The sequence below is a fragment of the Neolamprologus multifasciatus genome, chromosome 14, assembly GCF_963576455.1.
Source record: "Neolamprologus multifasciatus chromosome 14, fNeoMul1.2, whole genome shotgun sequence".
NCBI classification, from domain to species: Eukaryota; Metazoa; Chordata; class Actinopteri; order Cichliformes; family Cichlidae; genus Neolamprologus; species Neolamprologus multifasciatus.
Window position 1 is genome coordinate 17174518 of NC_140452.1, and position 25728 is coordinate 17200245.

Below are 25728 nucleotides of genomic sequence, written 5' to 3' on the forward strand. Positions count from 1 at the left end.
ACAAAAAACAACCCCACACATTCACAGTCATCTTTCTTTTTCCTCACTGCTCACAGGATTTGATTCTCAGTTCAACAAGAGCAAAAAGATTCCCAGTGCAACTGATAAAAATCAGCCACGTTTTTTTTAATATGAAGGGATCACCTCCGGAAGGTGAGTTTGGCATCAAAACGTAGCTAAAAATGAAACCTTTACATGCCATAACATGGTCTGATCCTCCACCTATCCCTCATGGTGAGATGACCACTGAAGGTTTACCCAAAACACACTTTTTCTCCAGGATACCAAAACCTGGTTCTGTTACTCGGAATTATAGACATTAAAGTAAAAATTGTTTTGTAACCACTGGAAGTATGATACACAGTATGGGACAGATAGCTCAGTAGGTAGCGTGGTGGCCCCATGATTGGCAGGTCGGGGGTTCGACTCCACTGAACAGCTACCCTGAGGTACCCCTAAGCAAGGTACCGTCCCTACACGCTGCTCCCCGGGCGCTGCATTGGTGGCTGCCCACTGGGTGAATGGGTTAAATGCAGAGGAGTAATTTCCCTGCGGGGACTAACACATTACATTATTATGCCGTGTCCAAAAATCATGGAAAAAACTAAAACTCTGTTAAGATGATGACACATGGAGTGGGTGTGAAGTTAATCTGGAGTTATGAGGGCTCAAAAATGCTGGAAATTAATAAATTAAATCTTCAATCTTCCACTCAACCCTGTGTACTTTAAGGGTCTGCAACTCACCCCATAGTGTGATGTAAAGTTTTACATGTCTTCATTAAATACACTAAAGTAATTTTACAGAAACAACATCTGCTGATTGTGAGGGGTGGGGGGGCACTGATTGGTTCTCCATATTTACCTCAGCAGCTTTTTATTCTCTATAATTCACTGCGGCTGATCTCGCATTCACTGACCGGTCAGCTGACAAAATACATTTTCACACTCATATTGAAGATGTTGCAGAGGCTACAGCACCAAATTACAATCAGGTGAGAAAGAGTAGAAGAAGAACTCGTTACTTTTAGAGGGTTGTTTCCTGTTTAGTGGAATTTTTGGTGCCCTGCACCAATCAGACACTGGATTATTGTTTATCCTCAACACATTTCCTCGATTTAAGTTGGCCTTATGTGAGTATAAGCTTATCAAATGTTTATAGATTGTATAGAAAATGCTAAGATTTTGGTTAAATATAATAAAACAGCCTCTGTGCCTTTACTGTATGTAACATGGTGTTTACTGCAGTGCACGGTCACCTCCCAAAGGTCTCTGAATTCTTTAACATAAGGAAATAGCACATTAGCCTGAACAGGAAGTTCATAGTTGTCTTTTTTCTTTAAGGTGTCGTCCTGTGCCCGATTTATGATAAGTATATAAAGTGTAATGGATCTGCTGTATAGCACATCTGCATATTTTCCTTTGTAATTTTACAACTTTCATCTCTAAAAATTATTGTTTTGGTTCGACCCACTGACACATCCTGTGATTTTGTTTTATTTAATTCCCCCTAAACGTTTAGAGCTTCACCTGTGTGGTGGCAGGTGTTTCTAGGTCCTCATTATGGTAATAAAAAGGGAAAAGTTTTCACTTTTTCATCATTTACTCCAACTCCATTAGCATGGAGCAAATTCAGAGCTCTGGTGTGATGAGAAACAATCGTGTTGTTGCTCTGGACCAAGTGTGAAGAATAAGTTCAGCTTGTTTTGAGGCAGTCACCAATCTTTTAAAGGCTTTTGTGATTCAGAGACAAACTGACAATTCTAAAGAATTAAAGTTATGGCTGCAGAATCGTGAGAGCTGCTTTAAAGGGACTAAATTGTTGCTTTGCTTCAAACGCTATGAAGGTTTATGGGCTGAAGGTGATTTGTAGCTTTCTGAGAGTTCAGGCAGAGAGGAAGAACAAAAGGGCAGTGCGCACACATCACACAAACTCAGACAGTGTTCTGCTTTGTAAAAAGGTCCAAACACCAGCAGCTCATTCAAACCTTAAGTAAAAGCAACCGAGCAGCTGTGTGGTTTTCTCTAACTGTGCAAAAAATTAAAAAAAGACACTCTTAGAATGAATGAGGTAAAAATTTAGACACTGAACTTCCATCTGAGTGCGTGCACAATCCAGACCTCACACACTGGGGCAGTTACACTTTCTCGTTTTGTTCTTGAGGCTCTGCAAAGATGACGTCACCTGCAGCCCGGTCAGGGGATCACAAAAAAAATCTAAATACCAGCATTTAAATTCCCAACCCTTTCTGATACAACCAAAGTGTGACAGATTCTCCACTGAAGGGGGAAAAAAAAAAATCATAGAGCAGCATGCTGTTGAAAGTGCACACACACATACAAACACGCACAACTAAAAGATCAGATACACACCATGCACTCAAACACACACACGCACGATTTGGCAAAATACTCCTCGGTAGTTTGAACTCGTCTCTCCTCCTCGATGGCAGCTTTCACTCTACATTCCCTCTTCGAGTATTAGATCAGTGTAGGACAGGAGGGATGCTAAATGGCTGCGGCTAACATGGCAGCCGTCGCATGAAGTGAAAGCAAAGGACTGATATCAGCTTTGTTCTCCTTTTCTGCCCTCACTCCTTCTCCACCTCCTTCTCCGAAGTCCACTGCTGATGAAAGTAAGGCAGGAAGTATTCAATTACATCACTATTTTTTCTTCTTCTGAGCTGCTGGCGGACGGCGCACGCCGCCATTCCTCTCCTCTGAGCAGACACTAGAGGGCAGCAGGGACAAACACACGGCCAGATGACTCAACGCTACGGCTTGAAATGACACTCCGGTAACACACTGGCGTCTCACAAACACAAACAATAGCCACACTTTTGTTAAAAAGGCTTTTCCGTGTCCTTCAGCGCGCTCCCAGCCCTATTCTCCTTCTTCAAACACATCCTTTAAGTCCTTGTTTGTCTCATCTCGCAGGTTTTAAAGCGCCAGATGCAGGCCAGTCGTAAAAAACAGCAAAACACACACTCCGTCCTCGCTGCCTAGGCCATGTAGATGAAGGTGTTGATGTCCGCCTCGTCCCTCTTTATGTATTTGTGCTCGATGAGCCACTCGATCTGCTCTTTTATCATCTTTTTCTGAGGCAGAAACATGTTCTTCAGGATCTCCACCAGCTCCGTCTGCAGCTGGGCGTTGCTGATCCGCTTCCTCATCTTCATGATTTGGATGATGGCCTCCTGGAGAGGAGAGAAAAGGAAATGTTAGAACTTGACAGCTGTGTAGACCAGGGATGGACGACATTTCCTTTAGAGGGTCGTACTGATTTAAGCCTGGATTATACTCTGTTCCTGTTATTAACCTGTTGTTAACTCTTTGAAGTCTGCCTCCTAGGCACATGGGCATTTGGTGAATTGTGGCTTAAATTCTCTGCGGACGCGTCTGCACACAGGCATGAAGACGTCCACATGGACCCTCGTGCTAACTGTCTGATGAAGTCATATTTACTTAACGGTAAATGTAAATATGATAAGTGCCTTATCATTACTCTGTAAAATGTCCTGAAACGCACTGTCGCATAAACCAACACAAATCCCACATAGATAACTACTGAGGACACACATACGAACTTTCTTGTAGTATTTACGTATGAATACAAAGGTAGGTAGAAACGGAGGTTGTGGCTGCTGGGCTGAGTGTGATGGCATCAGCCACACAGGGGTAAATTAGTTCATTTTTCACTTTATTAGTTTGCTTTGCAGTTTTCTTCATTATAATTCATTAATCATTTGGTTAAACCTAGCACTGATATTATGAGGCGCGCACATAATAACATTGTGTGGTTTTTCTAAAATGTTTTGTTATATTAATTATGTTTTTCTTTCTTTGAGTTACCTGGGTTTGGGCGGTGGCTGTTTCCTGTCTGGGCAAAAGGCGTGGCTGAGGACTCTGTGAACAAAATGCCTGCTCAGCAGGACCAACCATGGGCTTACCAGGAGCAGGGGTGTTTAAGGTGTAGTTAGGTTATTCTGTGCTTAGTTAATTTTAGTGTGTTTTTGTTTCCCCCCTATTGTGTTCAAATGGTTTGGCCAAATCATTATAAAAGCTACCCTCATGTGTCTTTGTAATTAGGTCCGTTTGTGAGTTAAGTTGTGTCTCACTTTGTTTTGTTTAAGTTTCTGGAAATTACTTTTCGTACAGTTATATTTAGTTGACCTCTTTTATGGGCCTGCTAAGTATGTTTTTGAATTTTGTTAATTTTGAACTTTTTGAGGGTTAAAATAAAGGAAACCCTTTTTGAAGATATTTTTTGCCTGTGTCCTCTTTGCTTTGGCTGCTTGGTCCCTCACACTGAGGTCAGAGTGCACTCAACCTTAACGGGTTCCTGGCTAGCTTGGCGTTAGTATGCTGGTTGTGCAGATGTTTGCTGAAGTTGTGTTTTTTTTTCGTTCAATAAAAATAAAAGTAATGTTTATATCTCCACTCCTCAAAGCTGTACCACGTCACAATTTTCTTCCTCCCACATACAAACTGAAATCAGCTGATTGTAGCGCAAGTGAAAAACATGAAGAAGAAAAGAAATTGTTTTTTCTTGCCCAGCTTCCAGATAACTGAACAACTTTTGTAATGCAGGTAATGACATCACTATAACTGTAATGAAATTAGTGAAGCCTGACTGTGCTTTACATTAATGAAAAATGTGATGTGATAACGGCAACACCCAGCACTGTTGTCGAGCCGTAACCTGCTCATGGCCCAGATGAGCTGAACAGAAGCAGCAGAGTTGAAGCATCTCTGTCCTGCAGCCATCAAGGCTGCACACAGTCTGTGCGGGTGGAGTGTTTCCGTACCTGAGTTCTGAGTATTCTGAGCTGAACAATTCCTTCATTCTCCTCTTCTCTCATATGACCTCTTTTATGGGCCTGCTAAGTATGTTTTTGAATTTTGTTAATTTTGAACTTTTTGAGGGTTAAAATAAAGGAAACCCTTTTTGAAGATATTTTTTGCCTGTGTCCTCTTTGCTTTGGCTGCTTGGTCCCTCACAATTGGTGGCAGCAGTGGGATCTGCCAGTTGAGGACACAGTTTTGTTTTGTTTTTCTTCTTTGAGGTTTTTTTCACCCCCAGAAAAAGAAAAGGAAAATGCATCGGGGAGGAAAGGTGGAAAAGAAGAAAGGAGTAACTGTTCAGAAGGAAGCTGATGCTGAGGAGGAAATTGGAGTCTCTGAAATGGTGGAGAGCACTGAGGTTGAAGAAAGGGAGCCATCTCTGTCAGATCTGATGTCAATATTGCAAGCTCATATGGGTTAACAGGAGGCTCGGGAAGCAAGGCAAGAAGAGGTAACTGCACGACAAGAACAAAAATTCAAAGCATTGCAACATCAGTTTCAGCTTTTACAGTTAGAGGTGCAGTCCCGGACATCACCAGTTCCAGAGCTACCATTACCTACCACAGAGTCACCAGAGTCAAGGGAGCTACCTCACATTTCTAGTTCTCCTCAAGCTCAAGCTGAATCCAGTCAGTCATTATCAGGCAGCGATTCCGTTCACTGGAAGTCAGGCTTGATGAGAACCCTAAGGAGTTGTATGCTCGACTTAAAGATCTGTACGGGAAATGGATTCAGCCAAAAGGTTTGGATTCGAGAGCACAATCCGTCTTCTGCAGCGAAGGCAGCTGAGCTGGCAGAAGTATTTGTAGCTGCCAGGAGGAAAGGGCAACCTTGGACCTGTAATGCAAATAAAATGCCAAAGGAAGGCCCCAAATCAGCCCAGATGTATCATCAAAGGCCATTTTCAGCAGATAAAACTCCTGTGGATGAGGGAGCGACTGCAGAAAATGAGTGAGCTTGCTCAGTCAAATATGACCAAAATCCAGCAGAAGCAGAAGTTTTGGTATGACCGAGCAGCTCGTCAGAGGTCTTTTAGTCCTGGACAAAAGGTGTTGGTGCTCCTCCCCACTGACAACAACAAGCTATTGGCTAAGTGGCAAGGGCCCTTTGAGGTTCAGAAGAAATTGGGGTCCACTACTTACCAAGTGTTCATCCCTGGAAAGCCACGCTCCAGCAGGGTTCTGCACATAAATCTTTTGAAGGAATGGGCGCAGCGCCCTGAAAAGACAGCAGAGGTGATGCTCATAAGGGGTGTGCCAGAGGAAGAAGAGGTCGGTGAGCAATACTTGCCTTCTGCTGATGTGGTAGTTTTTGACCTTAGTCATCTGCCAGATGATAAACAGCTTCAGGTGAGAGCTGCATGCAACTCTGAGGTGCTTCAAGTGAATCCTGGCCGAACAGATATTGTTGAGCATGACATTGTCATTAAAGAGGGCGTCTCAGTAAAGCGTTTGAGCTACAGGATCCCTGAACGTCTGCTGATATCCCTGAAGAAGGAAATTGACCTCATGTTGTCCTTGGGGATCATCGAGCCATCAAAGAGTGAGTGGTGTAATCCGGTGGTCCTGGTGCCAAAGAAGGATGAAAGCATGAGGTTCTGTATAGACTTCAGGTACCTAAACTCAATATCACTGTTTGATTCATACCCCACGCCACGCATTGATGATTTGCTGGAACGGCTGGGGAAGGCAAAGTACTTGACCACACTTGACCTGTGCAAGGGATATTGGCAGGTGCCACTCACGGAGCAATCAAAGAAGTTGACTGCCTTTCGAACACCTTGGGGTCTCTTCCAGTTTACAGTGATGCCATTCGGGCTGCACGGGGCTCCAGCAACCTTTCAGAGATTAATGGACCAAGTACTATGTGGTTTCTCAGATTTTGCATCTGCATATCTTGATGATATTGTCATCTACAGCACCACATGGGAGGAACACTTGGAACATCTGCATGCTGTCTTCGATCGTCTTGGCACTGCTGGGTTGACGGTGAACCCCTCTAAGTGTGTTTTTGCCTCTGCTGAGACTGCGTACCTGGGCCATGTGATCGGGAATGGGGTGATCAAGCCTCAGGTCAGTAACATCCAAGCCATTGAGTCTTGTCCTCTCCCACAGACAAGGAAGCAACTAAGATCCTTTTTGGGCATGGCAGGCTTTTATCGTCGGTTCATACCACGATTCTCCACCAGGGCAGCTCTACTAACAGACTTGACAGGCATCAAGTGTCCTAATCAGATTAACTGGACAGAGGAGGCTATAGCAGCTTTCAAGGACATCAGTCAATCACTGAGTAGTGAACCAGTTTTGTACAGTCCAGACTTTAATGAGCCCTTTTTCCTTCAAACTGATGCATCTCATAGGGGTCTGGGAGCAGTGCTACTTCAAGGTTTGGAAGGAGAACGTCATCCTGTTGCTTATATCAGCCGAAAGCTGTTCCCAAGAGAGGTTCGGTATTCAACAGTGGAAACGGAGGCCCTTGCCATCAAGTGGGCCCTTGATTCCTTCAGGTACTACCTTCTTGGAAGAGAATTCACCCTGGAGATGGATCACAGTGCACTTCAGTGGATGGAAAAGATGAAAGATAAGAATGGAAGGATCACAAGATGGTACCTTGCTCTGCAACCTTTCCGGTTTGTCATCAAGCACATTCCTGGGAAGAACAACGTTACTGCCGACTTCCTCTCTCGCTGTACCAGCGAGAGTCCTGAAGAGGGGGGGTGTGTGATGGCATCAGCCACACAGGGGTAAATTAGTTCATTTTTCACTTTATTAGTTTGCTTTGCAGTTTTCTTCATTATAATTCATTAATCATTTGGTTAAACCTAGCACTGATATTATGAGGCGCGCACATAATAACATTGTGTGGTTTTTCTAAAATGTTTTGTTATATTAATTATGTTTTTCTTTCTTTGAGTTACCTGGGTTTGGGCGGTGGCTGTTTCCTGTCTGGGCAAAAGGCGTGGCTGAGGACTCTGTGAACAAAATGCCTGCTCAGCAGGACCAACCATGGGCTTACCAGGAGCAGGGGTGTTTAAGGTGTAGTTAGGTTATTCTGTGCTTAGTTAATATTAGTGTGTTTTTGTTTCCCCCCTATTGTGTTCAAATGGTTTGGCCAAATCATTATAAAAGCTACCCTCATGTGTCTTTGTAATTAGGTCAGTTTGTGAGTTAAGTTGTGTCTCACTTTGTTTTGTTTAAGTTTCTGGAAATTACTTTTCGTACAGTTATATTTAGTTGACCTCTTTTATGGGCCTGCTAAGTATGTTTTTGAATTTTGTTAATTTTGAACTTTTTGAGGGTTAAAATAAAGGAAACCCTTTTTGAAGATATTTTTTGCCTGTGTCCTCTTTGCTTTGGCTGCTTGGTCCCTCACACTGAGGTCAGAGTGCACTCAACCTTAACGGGTTCCTGGCTAGCTTGGCGTTAGTATGCTGGTTGTGCAGATGTTTGCTGAAGTTGTGTTTTTTTTTCGTTCAATAAAAATAAAAGTAATGTTTATATCTCCACTCCTCAAAGCTGTACCACGTCACAATTTTCTTCCTCCCACATACAAACTGAAATCAGCTGATTGTAGCGCAAGTGAAAAACATGAAGAAGAAAAGAAATTGTTTTTTCTTGCCCAGCTTCCAGATAACTGAACAACTTTAACTATAACTATAACATTACTATAACTGTAATGAAATTAGTGAAGCCTGACTGTGCTTTACATTAATGAAAAATGTGATGTGATAACGGCAACACCCAGCACTGTTGTCGAGCCGTAACCTGCTCATGGCCCAGATGAGCTGAACAGAAGCAGCAGAGTTGAAGCATCTCTGTCCTGCAGCCATCAAGGCTGCACACAGTCTGTGCGGGTGGAGTGTTTCCGTACCTGAGTTCTGAGTATTCTGAGCTGAACAATTCCTTCATTCTCCTCTTCTCTCATTCGCTCTGTGGTCAGCTGCAGACGGCCAATCAAATTGATCTTTCCCCGCTTCTGAACTTTGGAGTTTTTACTGAGAAAAATGTCGACATTTAGACACAATAATACCAATGAAACATTTAAACATGTCCACATCATTTCCAGAGGTTAAGATTTGTATAAATGCCAAGACCTACATAAGAGAGAACTCCTGGTTGACGTAGAAGAGCGTGCCGTCTGTGAAGTCTTTGGGTGAGCTCACCGGGGGGTCGTAAGACAACACCTGCCTCTTCAGCTTCGGGAAGGCGACCAGAGACTGCACAGTGAGGAGAGAGCAGGAGACCTGAAGTTAAACTTTATCATCATTATCAGCCACAAATACCACGTGTTAAAGGACAGCTTGACTCTTATTTAATCACCACTGATTTTCTGTGGGCATAACTGTTGCTAAGTTTCATTCTAGGATGTTAGGATGTTTTTTTTCTTTCCCATGAATCGGTTACTGGTCCATTCTTGGTCTGTTCCCATCTTACTTGCAGACGTACAGACAGGCGTTCACAGGCTCCTTCTCTGTGGAATTAGCTGCAAAATAAACCAAACCTAAAGGAGCTGCTCACGTTAAACAGCATTAAGCTCATTTTAACTGACCTGCAGACAGTTACTTCATGGCTGCTGGAACATTACTGCCCCCTTGTGGCCAGATATAACTGTGACAGTTACCTGTTACTATGTTTTTATGTCATGTAGTATTTTCATTAATGATCTTACGTGTTTAAACGTCTTCCGTGTTGTTGCATGCATTATTAATCTATGTAACCACTGCTGGTTGACCTGATGCCTGCCTTTGCCGGGGCACTGCTGCAAAAGACATTTTTAAGAGTGTTAAGAGTCTTAAAATAAAAATGTAGTACAGGCAGTGCTAACAGCGCTGAGCACAGCTGATTCTGAGTTCAAACCTGCCTGTTGTCCAAAAGTTGAGAAGGAACAGATGTCCTTTCACTTTTCAAACAAAGTAAGACACAATCTTCCCTTTTATTTTAGAAGTCTTTTCACGTTTTAACCAAATCACAGTGTTGTTTAAACATCTGCCGTCTCCACTGGGTGGATGGCTTTGCAATACAGGCAGCGTTATCTCTACTACAAGTTACGAAGAATTGATGCAACCTCAGTAACTTTTAAATCCTCTGTATTTCTGGTCTAACTTGTAAGTGGAGAAATTCGGTCTGACCCAGAGTGTTCGGCGTAGCTCTGCGTCGGGCAGCTCTGTGGCCAGTTTGAGGTTCTCGAAGCTGATTCGCTCTCTGGGTCTCTGATTCCAGGCAAACAGCACGGCGAGCTGGAACGTCGTCACCTCCAGGTCGTACTGCCCCACTTCATTTTTAAAGGTGATCTGATCAGAGCAGAACCAAAGGACAAGGAAGGAAAGCGAGTGTCAGTGCTGATTTGGTAGCCCGATATCTTCTAAAGAGAAAAGTGGGCAGCATTGGGCTGTAAACAAAAGCCTTGCTAAAAAATACACCAGAATAACTCTTCAGTAGTCTCAACCAGCACTTCCAAAAGACTGTCAAGTTAAACTCTTTTTCTAACTTTTCCACATGACCCAAAGAATCCCTGTTTGAAAACTGGAAAGTGTAAACAGAGGTGTCCAGAAAAAAGATCACAGAGATAACAAACGTCTGAAGGAGAAAAGTTCATGAAAATATGAGTAAAACTGAGAGAGTATCACCCGAGCGTGAGAAAATGCTCAGGTGTGCACACATGAGTATCATTTAATTGTCAAGAACTTGTGTTCTTCTTATTTAATCCAGTTCTTTTCTCATGTATTTACATGTATGGACATTCTTGCATCCAAATTTCTTATAAAAGTCCTGTTTGATAATAAAATTGAAGATTTAGAGTTTCCTTAACTCCAAATATCAGGCGTTCTTCATAAAAGAAGGTGTTAAGAAACAAAAATAATCTTCCATTTCCTAATTTGTAAAAACCAAAAATACAATTTAATTTAAATTCCCAGAATCTCCCACGCTGTTATATTTCTAGGGCTTTTATTCTGAAATGTACAGACAGGAAGATGCCCTGTTTTTTGGACATGCAGAAAAAATTAGAACAAATTTGTATGGATGACAGATAAACAAAGAAGAGATGAGAAAAACAGAAAAATGTATTCAGATTTTAGTTTCCAGGAGATTCGTGTTTTCCGCTCTTCATGGCAGCAGGAACTCTGCTTTACTCCACACACTCACAATGCCGTTGGACATGAGGTGATGCCAGTGGAGCTTCCGACCGCTGTGATTCCTCTTGTAGAAGTCCTCCACCTCAGGGATCAGGTCCTCCAGCTCTGTGGGCAGCGAGACGAAAACCTTCTCACTGCTTCGTGACCAGGCGCCGGCGTTCAGGATCTTAATGTTCACGCTGTCCGCTGCACAGAGAGGAAAAGATGAAGTGAATAATCAAGAGAAACCCTTTACGCTCGGTTTAATACGTGACACGTCATAATCAAATTGTGCTTTAACTGTTTGAGACATGTGCGGCACCATGCTACACATAATTTCGCAGACATATCTCATAGCTAACGCATGCTAGCATAAAAATAGTTGCGCTGTTTGCTACAGTGCGTGTGTGTGTTACCTGGCAGTGCTAACTTGTTGTGTTTGTGCATCTCTTTGAAGACCTGATTGAGGTCCTCTGACACCTTGATGTCCTGAAACATCCTGGCAAGCTTGTTCACATAATCAGCAGGCATTCCCACTTCCTACAGCCACACACAGTCACACAAAGGAAGCAATAAAATCAGACAAATGGGCAATTTGATTGTTAAACATCAGATTTACATCACATGGCATGATGTGATAAAATATTTAAAAGAACCAAAGTCTTCGTCTCTATCAAGTAACCAGTTTTTCTGCGCCGGGAAGAGCAGATGTTTTGCATAAGCACAAAAACATAAATCACTTACAGGACACCCAGAAATGATAAAAGCACTTAAAACTGGCTTAATACTTTAATTTGTACTAAAGCATATAGTTAGGGCTGGATCAGGTGACCCTGAATCCTTCCTTAGTAATGCTGCAATAGGTGTAGGCTGCTGGAGATTCCCATGATGCTCTGAGTATTTCTTCTTCAGTCACCCTTTTCACTCACTATGTGTTAATAGACCTCTCTGCATTGAATCATACTTGTTATTAATCTCTGTCTCTCTTCCACAGCATGTCTTTATCCTGTCTTCCTTCTCTCACCCCAACCGGTCGCAGCAGATGGCCCCGCCCCACCCTGAGCCTGGTTCTGTCGGAGGTTTCTTCCTGTTAAAAGGGAGTTTTTCCTTCCCACTGTTGCTAAAGTGCTCACTCATAGGGGGTCATGTGATTGTTGGATATTATTGTAGGGTCTATCTTACAATATAAAGTGCCTGATGTTGTGATTTGGTGCTGTATAAATAAAACTGAATTGAATTGAATTTTGCTGCATTAATATATTAATGCGATATCAATACATATGTTAATATGTTGCTGAAATCAGTAGTGATTTTATGACTCTGCTGCTGAAAGTTCAAGAAAAGCTGAACTCACTCTCAGCCACTCCACCATGTTCTCTTCAATCTCGCTGTCGGCCGAAATGTCCAGGATCAGGCGCCTGGTCAGATGAGCTTTGTGGTAACGCATGAACACGTCTTTGTTCTGGACGTATTTCAGCACCAAGAGCTGCAAGGAGGGGAGAGAAAAGCATGAATCTGCGAGAGAACAAGAGAAGGGGAAGTCATAAATGGACTGATATGCTTTGAGATTAGACTCACCACTTCTTTGAGTTTGAGCTCAATTTCTTCTGAGGTCAGTTTCTTGCTGAGCGGGGTTTTCCTTAGCAGCATGTCACAGTAGTTTGCCAGCAGCTCCGGACACTTCGACTCCGGCTGAGTCTTCATTCCCACTCTGATTCAACAAGGAAATGCATTCACACAGTTATACACACACACACACACACACACACACACACACACACACACACACACACACACACACACACACACACACACACACACACACACACACACACACACACACACACACACACACACACACACACACACACACACACACCCACACCAGTTTTAACCAGCGACGAGCGATTTAAGACCCACAGTGGCCAAACATACCCTTTCTGTTTCATCGGCAGCTCCAGTTTGAAGATTGTGGCATCATTGACGACCGCTTTGTAAGCCTGCGAGGTAACAGAAAATACCGCCGCAATGAGAAAAACAATTCTTAAAATACCAAAGAGCCCTAAAGCCTTTCAATTTCAGACAATAAATTGAAACAATTTGATTTCATCACTAGTGGTTTTAGCAAAAGCACAGCAGACTAAAGATTCCTGAAGTCCTTGATAAACCAGCTAACAGCTGAACAAAATAACATGTGATCATGTTTGATTTCTACTGTAACCCTAACAGAGATCCCAGCAGCCCCCGCCTCCATGCTGTTCTGAGTTAAGACGTTCTGTTTATTTTAGCAGAATCCTCCTCAAATCAGCACAGATCAGGATGTGACAGTACGATGAATCCACATGTGTGAACACCGGATCATTTTTCTTCCCGGTGGATTACATTGGATAAATAAAGCTACAGTTACGTTCTTATGAACCTGGAGTATTCGTGTAGAACCCTCCTGCTATTCTGAAGCTGTGCTGTAGCACCGACACTGTAAAAGTGAAACCTGTTCATATGAACTTTGACCAAAATACCCGCCCAAACGCTGCACCTGACCCTGACCTGTGAGGAATACACAGGCCTGCACATTCTCATTTAAATATCACTGGATATTAAAACTTAAAGGAGTGACTTCTTTAAAAGTCAGATAAAACAGACCTTATCTCTTGCTGTGAGGAAGCGTGGGTCATCCTGGAAAGCCTCCTTTACCAGCTTACTGAAGCGGTTAAACAAAGTCAGCAGCTGCTCCACATACTTTTCAGAGTCCTGGACAAACACACACACATTAAAAATGACTGAGCATGCTGTCAGAGCAGACCTCGAATATTAACTTTCATCTCTCATCTTTCAAACATGCCAACAAACGGCTCATTCCATAAAAAAATACAAAAAATGATTTCAAATCTCAAAAAGGTTCCCACTTAAATGAAGCCATGCAAGGTTTATTCATACTATGAATGTTTCCCGAGTACAACAAAGGAGTCCAAACCTTGCACTTAAAGAAAAAGAGCAACTTTAAAAGTGCCAGATTTCACCCGTACACCTGTAACTATGTTAAATGTATTTGCATGGCTTCATTAAATAAAAAACATTGAGCCGACTCTGAGGGGAACAGCTGCAGGAACTGACTGATTCTGCCTCGAGTGACTGTGGTTGCTGAAGTGTGTGTTTGTGCACGTACAGTAGTGATAGTCTCTGCAGCAGCCACCATGTCCGCTAGTCCAGCACTGATGATATGCTCCTCCAGGTCTTTCAGCATGGGCTCGATCCCGTTGGGAACCTTGTCCATCAGTGAAAACATGAGGTGCAGCTCTGCTCCAGAGAAAAGCAGCGTCACACACTGGACAAGAAGCACGTGGGATGAAACTAAAACCTCCTGCTCTTTCTGGCTCACGGAAAGCCCAGATGGCTGAGGACTGCCATAATCCAAGTCCTCAAAATGATTTTTGCCAACTTAAAGAGTAAGCTGAACTTGTTCATGAAATTATAAATCCTTCTACTAAAAAAACAACTTGTGTCGTAAATGCTCACAAGCCCTGACTGTGGTTGGTGAACAAACTGCTCTACATGTAGGAAACCAGAGCAGAAGCAGTTTCTATCTTTAAATCTACCCTGACTGATGCAGCAGTGAATTTCAAAGCCACTATTTTCAGCAGATGTTATATTTTGTAGTGTGAATCAACAGAGTTAACTTCAGCAGCGACGTTGCTGAGGTACTCACTGACTGTCTCGTTGCGTTTGATCATTCCTGGACATTCGGCGAGGATTGTCTCTTTGAACGAGGTCACCAGAGCGTTCACGCAACACTCCATCAGCTGTGAGGATACACAGAACATACAGACTGCCGTTAGGACAACATATAAATTAAAAGGCAGCACGTACATTTAACAAGACTCCCGAAATTCAGTTTAAACTGAAACCAACACAGAAAGTGACCCTAAAAGAAAGGCCAGATGAAGGAAAGCACACACAGGAAGGTTCAACACAACCAACGGATGACTGAGAGAAAGTTCAGTGATGAGCTGCTGACCTGAGGTTGTTTCCTCACGACTTCACAGGTGAAGTTGTTGTTACATCGTCTTGTTACAACTACTTGTTACTTTCACAGGTGAAGTCGTAGGTTTACAAGATATAACAAGTTCTTTGTTCTTGCAGTCAGAAGTTTTGAGTTAAAGTAAGCATACGCAGGCTGCAAAACATATTTAGGAGCCCAAGCAGGCCCCATTTTTCCACAACAAAAAATGTGACAAACAACAGAAGTTTGAAGCAAAGAGCCAGCATGGCAACCAAATTGGTGAAAGCAGGTGGAGCTGAGTCAGCACCAGCTGTGCTTTTTACTGCAGTCAGAATTAAACCTGAGGGGGTAAAGGGTCCATGGCAACCCTTTCTTCATGAAAGCACCTGTTCAACAAGCTTAAACATGAAGAAAAGCGTCTCCTTCCATCTACCTTCAGGTGTGTCGACACAGCGACAGCACAACTCAATTAAAATCAAATGAAAGCCGTTTGATTTCAGGTGAACTCCAGAAATAAAAAAGCTGTCTCTCTTTCTGGCAGCGATGCCTGCAGCATCCAGGCGGGTAGCAGAATAAACTTTAATTAGCTTATTCACTATGTTCATTTATTCATTATAACAGTGGCTCTCAAATTGGGGTGCCTGGACCCCAAGGGCTCCACGAGCCATATACTGGGGGTCTGCGAAAACATGTCGTGGCACATAAATACATGTGCATCACCCGGAGCTGAGCTAATTAGCACAATGGACACATTTTTAAGTCCAAGCCAAACCAGCTAAAATTAGAAAGTATGACGACGGTCATGTTTGAGTTTGGCTTTATCGAGAATGACGATGGAAGACCAAAATGGGTTGCGTGTCTTCGAGTGGTAGCAAATGAAGTCAGCCAAGCTAAAGCGTAAAGAGTTTTATCAGCATGAGGATCGTAAGGCGGCCCTTGGAAAACTTTTTACCCGCTGTAAGGAGGAGTCCCTGCCTCCCAAAAGTTTGAGAAGCTCTTAGTAGAAATAATTTTAGCCCAAAGTCATCTGGGATGAGCTCAAGCCCTCCCTCGACCGTGAACTGGATAAGCTGTTAGAAAAATGGATGGCTGGATGGATCGATACTAATTATTGTGCAGATTTAGATCATAGAATCAAAAATATAAATCTGTTAATTTGTTGGTTATATACATCAAGAAATACATAAATTATGAAGGCAAAGAAATTAACATGAGCTTTCTCCACAGGCCAATAATCTTATCTGTCCTACCTCGGTGTCACAGCACAATCAGGCTCGATTATGATGTCTGCATCAGTACACTGAATATAACGTGAGCAGATGATGGGACAGTTTGGAAACACACGTTCAGGACAGTAAAAGAACTTCTGATCCTCTTAAAGACACTTACTGCTTGAACAGAGTTACATTCACGACGTGTTTCTAGATATCTAAGCGCTCTCTTCTCCTCCTCCCTCAGCTTCGCATCTGCCTGTAAGGAAACACACAGAAACACAGAAAATGAAGATTAGATTCAAACAGCTAAAGTTTTTATTAATGCACAAAGCCAGGAGCACAACTTTATTCTACGCTCTGTCCTCAGAATGTTTTAAAGTGGACTTCGTATTCATTACTGGGATCATTTTATATGTATCAGTACTATTGTGCCGTACATATTTCATGTAGTTCTGGACACCGTTCTGCTGCAGGTAGGACGGCGCCTGAGTTCTGTAGAACCTCTCTGTAGAGTCCAGGTAGGCTTTCTCAAAGTTATCCCTGTAGATCTGCAGCTTGTCCTCTGGGTTAGAGCACAGGTTGACTGGTGGGAGAGAAGTAAGAAAGTGTTTATTTATATTTTTCAAGATTTTCTTTATAAACTATGATGACATTTTGGGGCTACTGAAGGCTGAACACAGTTCCTCATAACTTGACATTTTCACTGTATATTTTTTACATTTTTTTCTCCTTTATCTTTCCTAAATTTATCACTTTGATTTCAAAAATATTGCTTTTGGCTCTTATTATCATTATTTTATCTTCTCTTCCTAGGCAGATTTGAACATCCATCATGGCTTTTACAAATTGGATAAGCAGTGATGGAGCCCCCCCCCCCCCCCCCCCCCGTGTCTTACCGTATGACTCTCGTACGCCTATCACAAGCTGAGAGTCAAAGGCCTCGCCCAGCCGCTCGGCGTGCACCAGCTTCATGGCGCTGTCCTGCAGGCGACTCTTAATGTTTGAAAAGATCGACTCGTTCCACGTGTCCAGCATCAGCTTTGAAAAATAAGGAGGGAGTTATACCATCAGAACAATAATACCATCAGTTTCCTGCAACCTGAGAATAGTGAAGCCGAATTTATTTATGAAGCGCTTCTAACAAAACCTCCTGCTTGCTGAGTCACACTCCCACGACATCCCCCTCACGTCCGAGACCTTCCTTGCAGACATCAAATAAATATCGTATGAGTCATGTTTTAAGCTGTTCACTGATTCGACATTTCGAGGCTAACTGACCCTTAACTGCTCTCCACCGTCTACATATAACAGTTAAAATTCAATGTTTTCTTCTGCGTGAGCCTCTTCTTTCGCAGCCTTTCAGCCTTTTACTATTCTTCCACTTTGATATCTGCCCTCCCTACTAACCTTTTCCACTTATGACTTTATAAAGTTCATAAAAGGCTTTGTCTTCTTTCATCTAATCCCCTCCTGCTTCTTTAGCTTTTCTTCACAATCAGTCGTCCACACCAGCCACCGTGTTTCCCTTCTGCTTCTGGTTCCTCAGCTCATATGTTGACCTCTCACCTTGCGTACAATGCTGTCCTCCATGTTGGTTTTCTTGTTGCTGCCTTGTTTTCCCATCAGTGTGATCTCCAGCTGACAGAAGGGTTTGGGCAGGATGTCGCACTGGGTGAAGAACTTCCTCCACTCCACAATGTAGGCTTTGAGGAGAGCTGTGTCGTCCTGGTGGCTCAGCACTCGCTGCGAAGAGGGAGGTGATATGGATCAACCAGAAAACAAACAAACAAACACACTCAACATGTCTGTTTGTCCCTTTCCAGAGTAAGCATGACAATTAAAGGTCACATCTGGTGGTTTTCATGCGTTTTATGGTCATGCTTGCTTCTAATAATTGATTAGTCTCTTATTTTGTACTAATTAGCAGATATCGGTGTGTGTATTTGTACAGTAGATGGATGCAGCTTGCTAACCAAACCACCTAACTCTCAAAATGTATTTATATAGCACTAAATCACAACAACTGTCATCTTGAGGCATTTTATACTGTAAACAATGGACCTGGATATGAGAGGCCAAATGTCTGATGAGGTCACATTGAAACAGGATTTAACCTTCCAGCTCCCCATCACCGATTTCATGACATGTTGTGGGGAAATCACAGTTAGCAAGTGAGTGTAAAGAGGCTCCTGGTCACTCTACTGAAGCAGGTCCCTTGTCTAAACCAATCACAGTACTCGTAGCTCTGAGAAGATGCCAGGAGCGAGTATGCAACATGTGGAAAAGGGCAACTTTGGACAATGACCCCGCCTAATCCTCCTGACATGATCTGAGTTTATCTGCTTACAGCTTGTGCTTGTTTGATGAAGTCGAGGATGTCGTCTTTGAGGGCTTGGTGGATTTTGGCTGGTCCTTTGTCATCCCATAGACACACAGCGTGAACATCTCTGGGGGACAGAAAGAGCACATCTGTGAGGCTTTAGACCTGAAATTTTTTTCATGCAAACTTAAATTTAGAGTAATCTAAGCTTCTTCATAAAGCTCCTTTCTAGGTCAGAGGTCACCAGCTGTCTGACAGTAAAAAGTGCAAAGACAAAGCAAATACAGGTGCTTAACACAAACACCGAGAGTCTAAAAACTTTAACCCAAAATTCCCACAGGTCTTAATGACAGTGGAAAACCACCCTCGCAACCACATCTGTGTCCACATGTGTTTAGACACCTTTCTATTATAACTTTCTTTAATAACATCCAAGCTCCTCCGTGCATGGACGCTCGTGTTGCAGCTCAGGGCTGTGAAATTACTCAAACTTAGTGCAACATTCACTCCCTGCAATGCAACTGCATTTGTATTCAGCTCAAATGATTATTTTCCAATTAAATCATAATTAAAATACAAAGACATTCACTTTAAAAATAATTTTTAAGTTCAATAAATCTGTTTACGTGCTTAATTGAGTTACATCTCAATAAAATACTTCTGGCTATTCCCTTATTTCCCACGAGGTCACCACAGCAGATGGATCTGCATATTTCATTTGGCACTGATTTTATACTGGATGCTGTTCCTGATGCAACCCTCCCATCAGTCCAAGCGTTGGACTGACACTAGGAGTACATTAGATTGCCCCGACACCCCCCCCCCCCCAAGGCTGGGCTTTAATCGTTACAATCACAACATTGATGATAATAACTGATTAGAAGAAGCCCCACCTCCACACCACAGGACCTGCTGTTCTGGAAATGTTCAGGCCATTTTTTCGGCTTTCAACAGCGTCAAACTCTTTTTTCTCACTTCCCAGTTTGCTGCACTGTGATAAACCTGAACCTGATCTGGATCCAGGATTTCTTTTGCTCTCTGTGTCACTGAGAAATTAGGTTAGATAAGAAAATCTGGAGGTTTGACATCATATCTTTACAAATACATATCACATTAAAATAAGATCAACTGTGAGATGTTTCCTTCATGTTCAAAAGAGAATAGTCCAAATAAGCCCAGATGCAGATATTATTCTGGATCCATGAACTCCAGCGTGATGTGGAGAAAATGTTGTTTGCTGGTTTGATCCACCAACAAATGGTGGGTTGAGCTGTTTTCTTGGAAAACTGAGTTTGGGGACTTTCTCCTGCTCGCCACGTTTATTTAATCCTTCTCACCTATAACTAAGCACCTTACATATGAACGCTCTGTGAGCTCCTGTCTCCACATGAAACATTATAAACTTGCTAAAATTTCCATCAACTGTTGGACCACTCTCTCTTCAAACATCTTTGGATAAGATAAGAAGTTGCAGTAAAACTCTCCGCGTTCCTGTTCTGCTATGTTCATCATATTTCTCAATACCAAATGACAAGTCACCAACTTCCTATTCACCTCTTTTGGCATCCACACAGTTCAAGTTTAAATAGTGCAAAAATCACAAAAAAAGCCTTGCAGGGCTTTTAACCTATGAATCACATGATCTTCTGCAATCTTTGACATCAGACTGAAGACTAGATAAATGAAATTCTCCAACAAAGCCGTTATAAGAGCTTTACTAAATATGAATGTAATCCTCTATACAGCTCTTAATTCCTGAAATAGCACTTGCTACTTTCACGCCTTTTATGATTTAACACAAATTTTAAAGACAAAATCATCATATTTTCATGAGCAAACAGGTCAAAGCACCGGTGAAAAGATGCCTTTATGCCCTTGTGGGTTTTACTTGCAGCTGCTTGTTGTTTTCTATTCTATGAAGCGGTTATGGAAACACAAACTCCACACTACTTTGAGGAGTCCCACATCTTCAGCCTTTGTAAGACATGTTTAATGCTACTGTGCATTAAATTCAAGACCAGTTTTATAGTTACCAAAACAGAAAAACCAACAACAAGTCTCCAGATGTTCAGCTCTGTGAGCTGTTAGGTGTCCCTGTTATTACTAACAACAAACTGCTCTGAGATGTTTTGGGCTACATCAGCAGCAAACTTGCTGTCTTGTCAGAAATGTTCTGGACTAACAGACTATTTTATTGCCTCCCATTGGGGGTAACACCAACATGACCACACATGCACATATGAAACAGGCACACATTAGTAAGTAAAGATCTCAATTAGCTGTTTAATTCACAAAAGGAAAAAAAATCATATAATGCCCATTTTTACACAAAAGGAACTTGTACCTCCTTCAAGAAACCGACAGAGTTCGTGGGCCTGTCCACTCGTGCTTTATGGGAGGAAATATCAGAGTTACCTGTAACTAAACTACGAATAACAGTTTTCTCTGAGGTTTCCACAACACACCGGTTAGTCTGGAATCTAGCACAAGGATTTGTGTACAGAGATAACAAAAAAGGTGAGCTAATGCATGTCAGAAAGGCTGAATTTATAGGGACTGGCATTTATACCACATTGATCTGGCCTTCTGATTACCACCCACTTTACATCCCGAGGAGCAACTGTTCACTGAGCTATTTCTAATAAATGAATCTTAAAATACTGATATTAATACATTAGTTTTAGGTGAACAGAGGGCAACAACATGACTGCTCACTTTCTCAAGGGCTCCGTATGTAGAAGTGAATTTCTCCATTTACTTTCTCCACTGACCTTTTGGAAAATCCTAAATAGAAGATTTTTAAAGTTTGAACCAACCAACCTGCTCCGATTTGCATCATGACCATTAAAGATGTGATTTGGGAAAAAAATTGTACAAAACCATGTGCATAATTACTTTTAACTGTGAAGGAACAACTCATTACATAAAGGACTACAAATCCCAGATTCCACAGAGAACGACTTCCAGCCTTCTTGAGTTTATTCCTTTTCATTATCGTGGTGTGTGCAGTAAAAATAGCCTCGGACCAATATGCTGCAGAGCTTCATTCCCGACTAATCACCGCTCTTGCAGTTTCTGAAGTTTTGCATTCACTAAGTGACCCAACGTGCACTGGTTTAAACATTTCCATGGTAACAGCAACCTGCACCAATCAGTCATTATTTAAATTTAGAATTGTGGGTCAAACAGTTCTTCATGACATTGCAAATAAAATGTCTTTTTTTTGGTTAAAACACAGCTGATATCGTATGGACGTGTGCTTTCTACAGGAGCGCCTAGCATCATTTCACAATATTTCAGTCCACTTCAGGTGGTTACAACATTATGGCTCATTATCAAAATTCCTGTGGAGGACGTGAACTGGATTTTTACTTCCAGAATCTCACTGTTGTGCTCTATAGACTCAGAAGCTTTAAGAGTTTTGAAAGATCTGCAGGACCTGTGAAAACATTGCAGAACAATAACAACACCTGTTGAAGAACACCTGCATGAAAATGAACTAATAAAGCAGCTGTTTCCAGAAACGTCAGCAGCTGCTGTGTAACTAACGGACAAAGCAAAACAGCATCACTTACGAGAACAAGTCGAACCACTGTTGCTTGGTGACAGCTTCCTGTCTGAGCAGCTTGAGGACGATGGGCCGCATCAGATCCCACTTGTCCTCAAACTGCAGGGACCCCTTGTTCTGCAGGAGAGACACGGGATGGGTGGGAGTGGGAGGAAGAAGAAAAACAGCCATGAGAACAGAGGCGTGAAGACAGAAAGCAAGACTAGGCAGACGTACACAAATACAGACAAACGACCACAGGCCAGTGGCTGCAGTGAAGTTTTTAATATTTTTACATAAGCAAGACTTTTAAACACTCGTGTGACACCTGTGGTAACATTTACTGTTCAGCTGCACACATTTATATAAGATCTGGAAGAAGGAAAAGATGACTTTAGAGCAGAGGTTTTCAAACTTTTGTGATAAAGTCACAGCAAAGTGCAAATCAGTGTTTGAACACACACCTGTATTTACATCTGTGCAAACTTAGAGACACTATAAGGAGGACTTATTGTATCAGAACAATATAGGGTTTAACCTTCGTTTATTCAGGTGAGAGGGATTTAAAATGGCACAAAAACAACAGCCACACAGAACCATGGACTGCAACAGAAAGGTTCGGGTTCATTTCTTAACTTAAAGACTACCACAGCCACCAGTTCTTTCAGCTCTAACAAACTGAAAAGCTTTGAGCCCCAACTCTGTCCTGACTTTGGGGACAAATATGTGTTAAATATCACGAAAACAAACGCTTCACTGATTATGGTTTTTACACGTACACAGATAAGAGGAAACCAACCCAAGCATGTGAGAAAAGACAACCACTTAGCTGTACTTGCATTTTGTCTTCTCTTTTAAAGAGCTATGGACCATTCCATTTATTTGAGCGGAATAAATAATTATAACGTTTAATAAATTTCATCATCTTATTCTTTAGGAGCAGATGATCCACTCTAATCTAATAACATTAAAAAAAAGGAAGCTTTTTTTTTTTCAAAAGTAGTAATTATTTGTTAAAAAACCCAAAAACTTAACATTCATTTTGGACACAAACCTTCAATGTGTGTTTTAAGGACAAATTCTAATCTATAATTATGTCTTAATGCATGTATGTTGTGATCAATTGAATTGAATTCCCTTCAGCAGTTTGAAATTAGTAAGATTAGGTAACATTTAGCCATTTGAAAACAGCATGAACCTGGGTTTGTCAGCATGAACCTCCACTAGAATGCAGGCTGTTGTCATCACCTAATTTATTTCATTTTGCTCAGTTTCAAACCATCCATCAAATGGTTTTCCAGCCCTCTGTGAACATTTTTTTTCTTTCTTTAGCTGCTGGGTGATCGGTGCTGGTAGTTAGCTGTGGTTTGAGCCACAAGTAAAACAAACCCCAAAACAAAATGATCCTGTTACACCCACTTTGACTTCCTGGTTTGTCTCTCACTCTCATAATCCCCATCATCCAGTAACTATGCAAACAGACCGAGCTACCTATGACAAAGGTTTTCTCTTTTTCCCCCCCAGGGGAAATGACTGTGTACTGTTACATTACTTTATATGCAATCTTACACAGTAATAATAAAATATTGATTGTTATACATTATTTGGGAACCACAGATTTAGAGTACTGGTGCACTTCTCATACTCTTTCTTCATATCTGCCCATTCATATCTGCCCACTTCATTTAAGCAATCAAAGCAAGGTTTTTGGAACAATGACTCGATTTTAAGCACTCTGCAATGTTTAAGGACATTCATGGACTTTGATACATTTCAGCACTTTGTCACATTTCTGTTCAAATGTGCAGGCCTATGTTCACTGTATTTAAGCCAGGCTTTTTTAGAAAGAGGGAAAAGCTCCCGAACTCAAGATTTTTCCTCTTGGCCTTTTCAACAACCTCTGGACCGTAAAATCAGAGAATTGTGGTGCAGAGAGAATGCTGCTCATCCTCTGGAGCTCATAATCTGACACAGATCTGACCAATTTACGCTCCTACCCCCACCTAAAGCCATGAGCTCTGGGTAGTGACAAAAGAATGAGATTGTGGATACAAACGCCGGAAATTAGCTTCCCCTGAAGAGTGTATGAGCTCAGCCTTATGGACAGGGATAAGGTGAGGGGCTCTGTGATTTAGGAGGCACTCAAAGCAGAGCTCCTGCTCCTTCACACTGGGACACACTGGGGAGATCAAGTCTGCTTGAAAAACAGCACGTTTGTTAGCTCATCAAGTCTCCCAACAGTGTGACAGCAGTCAGGGTCAAGGGTCAGATGGGAGGGGAGCCGCCTGTCGATAATTATGTTCAGCACCGACCTGACCGCCTCTGTCATAGGTAGCCCGGTGTGTTATTAACGTTTGCTGCTGGAAGACATTATGTTTAATGGAGGCTTTTGTAGATTTAGCAGGTTTCGGTTGCAGAGGGAGGGTGTCGGTTTACCGCTGTTAGATCGCTAAAACCAATTAAGAATAAAGACCTGGCCAAAAGAAACGTATTTACGGTTGAGCTGCGGGGTTGACGCGATGCCCTGTCGGTTGATTTTCTCCCTGAACCGTGTTTCCCTGGCTCCAAACTGGCTCCGGCTGTCGGTTCGTCGTCACCGGCTTGAGGTGACCGGCTAACGGCTACGGTTTGGCTCGAGTTAAGAACCGTAGGAGACGGGCTCGGTTCTGCTTATGCTCTGCCGGAGCCATACACGAATATCGGGCCAAACGGACTCCGATATTAACACCGGACAGACGACAGCGGTGACAACTGTGACTTCAGACGCACCTATTTGTACATTTAATCAGTTTATTTAAAAATTAGCGCGCTTTTATGCAAAACACGGCACCGACAGCACATATCTCCGTTAGAGGCGTGAACACACACTGAAACGGAGAGACTGAATGTGCGCACAAGCATAGGAAATGCGATATATTCGAGAGCTTCTTACCTTTAACAAATTAGACGTCGCCATGTTTCTTCAACTTATCACCTCGCAGAATCTCGCGAGACTCCTGCTGGAGCCGGCTTAGCATTAGGTAATGTCAGCCCGCACAAAAGGAGCGTTTTTACTGTGAAATCTTCCCAGGAACCTTATTTCACACACACACGAAGGGGCGGAGGGCTTGTTCTCGTGGATCACGTGTCACAATTAGTCCTAACAAGTGCAACAATAAAATTGTGTAATAACATGGACTTATAACAACAGCAACAGCATTAATAATAATGTTGACTCATCTCTTTTGTGGTTGCTGTATAACTTTTTGGAAAGACTTTGAAAAGGATTAGGATTATTATTTTAGGGTGACATTGTATTAATAACCTTTTATTGAAATAGCTTAGAGATAGTAAATATTTATATGCTATACTGTCTGAATATTGGAGAATGCTTTTTATATCTCATTTTAAATCTTGTTCCAAACTGACATTGAGTTTTATTCTTAATCTGAAATTTAATTGTTATGTATTGTTTATATGATGGTATGTTGTACATGTGTTGTATGATGTAGAGTTTCTTTTTTTATTTGCTGTTATTTGGGATGGTGGGGATGAATGTTCACTCACAAATAGTCTTTCAGCCCTGTTGAGATTCTTTTGCTTTTCCTGCAGCTGACGGGTGGAGAGGTTTAAAGTAAATATTATTTATTGCAGTGATTTCTGTATCCGAACAAAGAAACAATTTCTAGTGCTTTACTTGATGATCTGGATT

The 25728-nt window shown here is 42.1% G+C and overlaps 1 protein-coding gene across 2 annotated transcripts; it reads right to left on the reverse strand.

Annotated features, from left to right (window-relative positions):
- Nucleotides 1–563: 563 nt before the first annotated feature.
- LOC146503844 (cullin-5-like) lies at nt 564–25089 on the reverse strand. 2 transcript variants are annotated; one of them, XM_085183895.1, is made up of 19 exons: nt 24970–25089; nt 22066–22175; nt 18518–18617; nt 17737–17913; nt 17067–17208; nt 16608–16753; nt 16346–16426; nt 14663–14756; nt 14123–14253; nt 13600–13707; nt 12892–12956; nt 12535–12667; nt 12311–12442; nt 11373–11496; nt 10988–11163; nt 9973–10134; nt 8942–9060; nt 8715–8838; nt 564–3196 (listed from the first exon to the last, which is right to left on the reverse strand). In XM_085183895.1, exons 1-19 carry the CDS (start codon nt 24991–24993, stop codon nt 3002–3004), a joined length of 2343 nt encoding a protein of 780 aa, XP_085040021.1. In that variant the 5' UTR covers nt 24994–25089; the 3' UTR covers nt 564–3001. The 2 variants fall into 2 exon arrangements, with proteins under 2 accessions (XP_085040021.1, XP_085040022.1); XM_085183896.1 differs by lacking the exon at nt 24970–25089 and adding an exon at nt 24534–24961.
- Between the last annotated feature and the right edge of the window lie 639 nt (nt 25090–25728).

Bases quoted from the DNA above. Each gene is read 5' to 3' on its own strand.
- LOC146503844 (XM_085183895.1), bottom strand. From the start codon at position 24,993: ATGGCGACGTCTAATTTGTTAAAG. The intron at 11,497-12,310 runs GTGAGTTCAGCT...GTGTGGCTGTAG, and splicing joins ACATGGTGGAGTGGCTGAGA to GAAGTGGGAATGCCTGCTGA. The intron at 11,164-11,372 runs GTAACACACACA...CTCTCTGTGCAG, and splicing joins CAACAAGTTAGCACTGCCAG to CGGACAGCGTGAACATTAAG.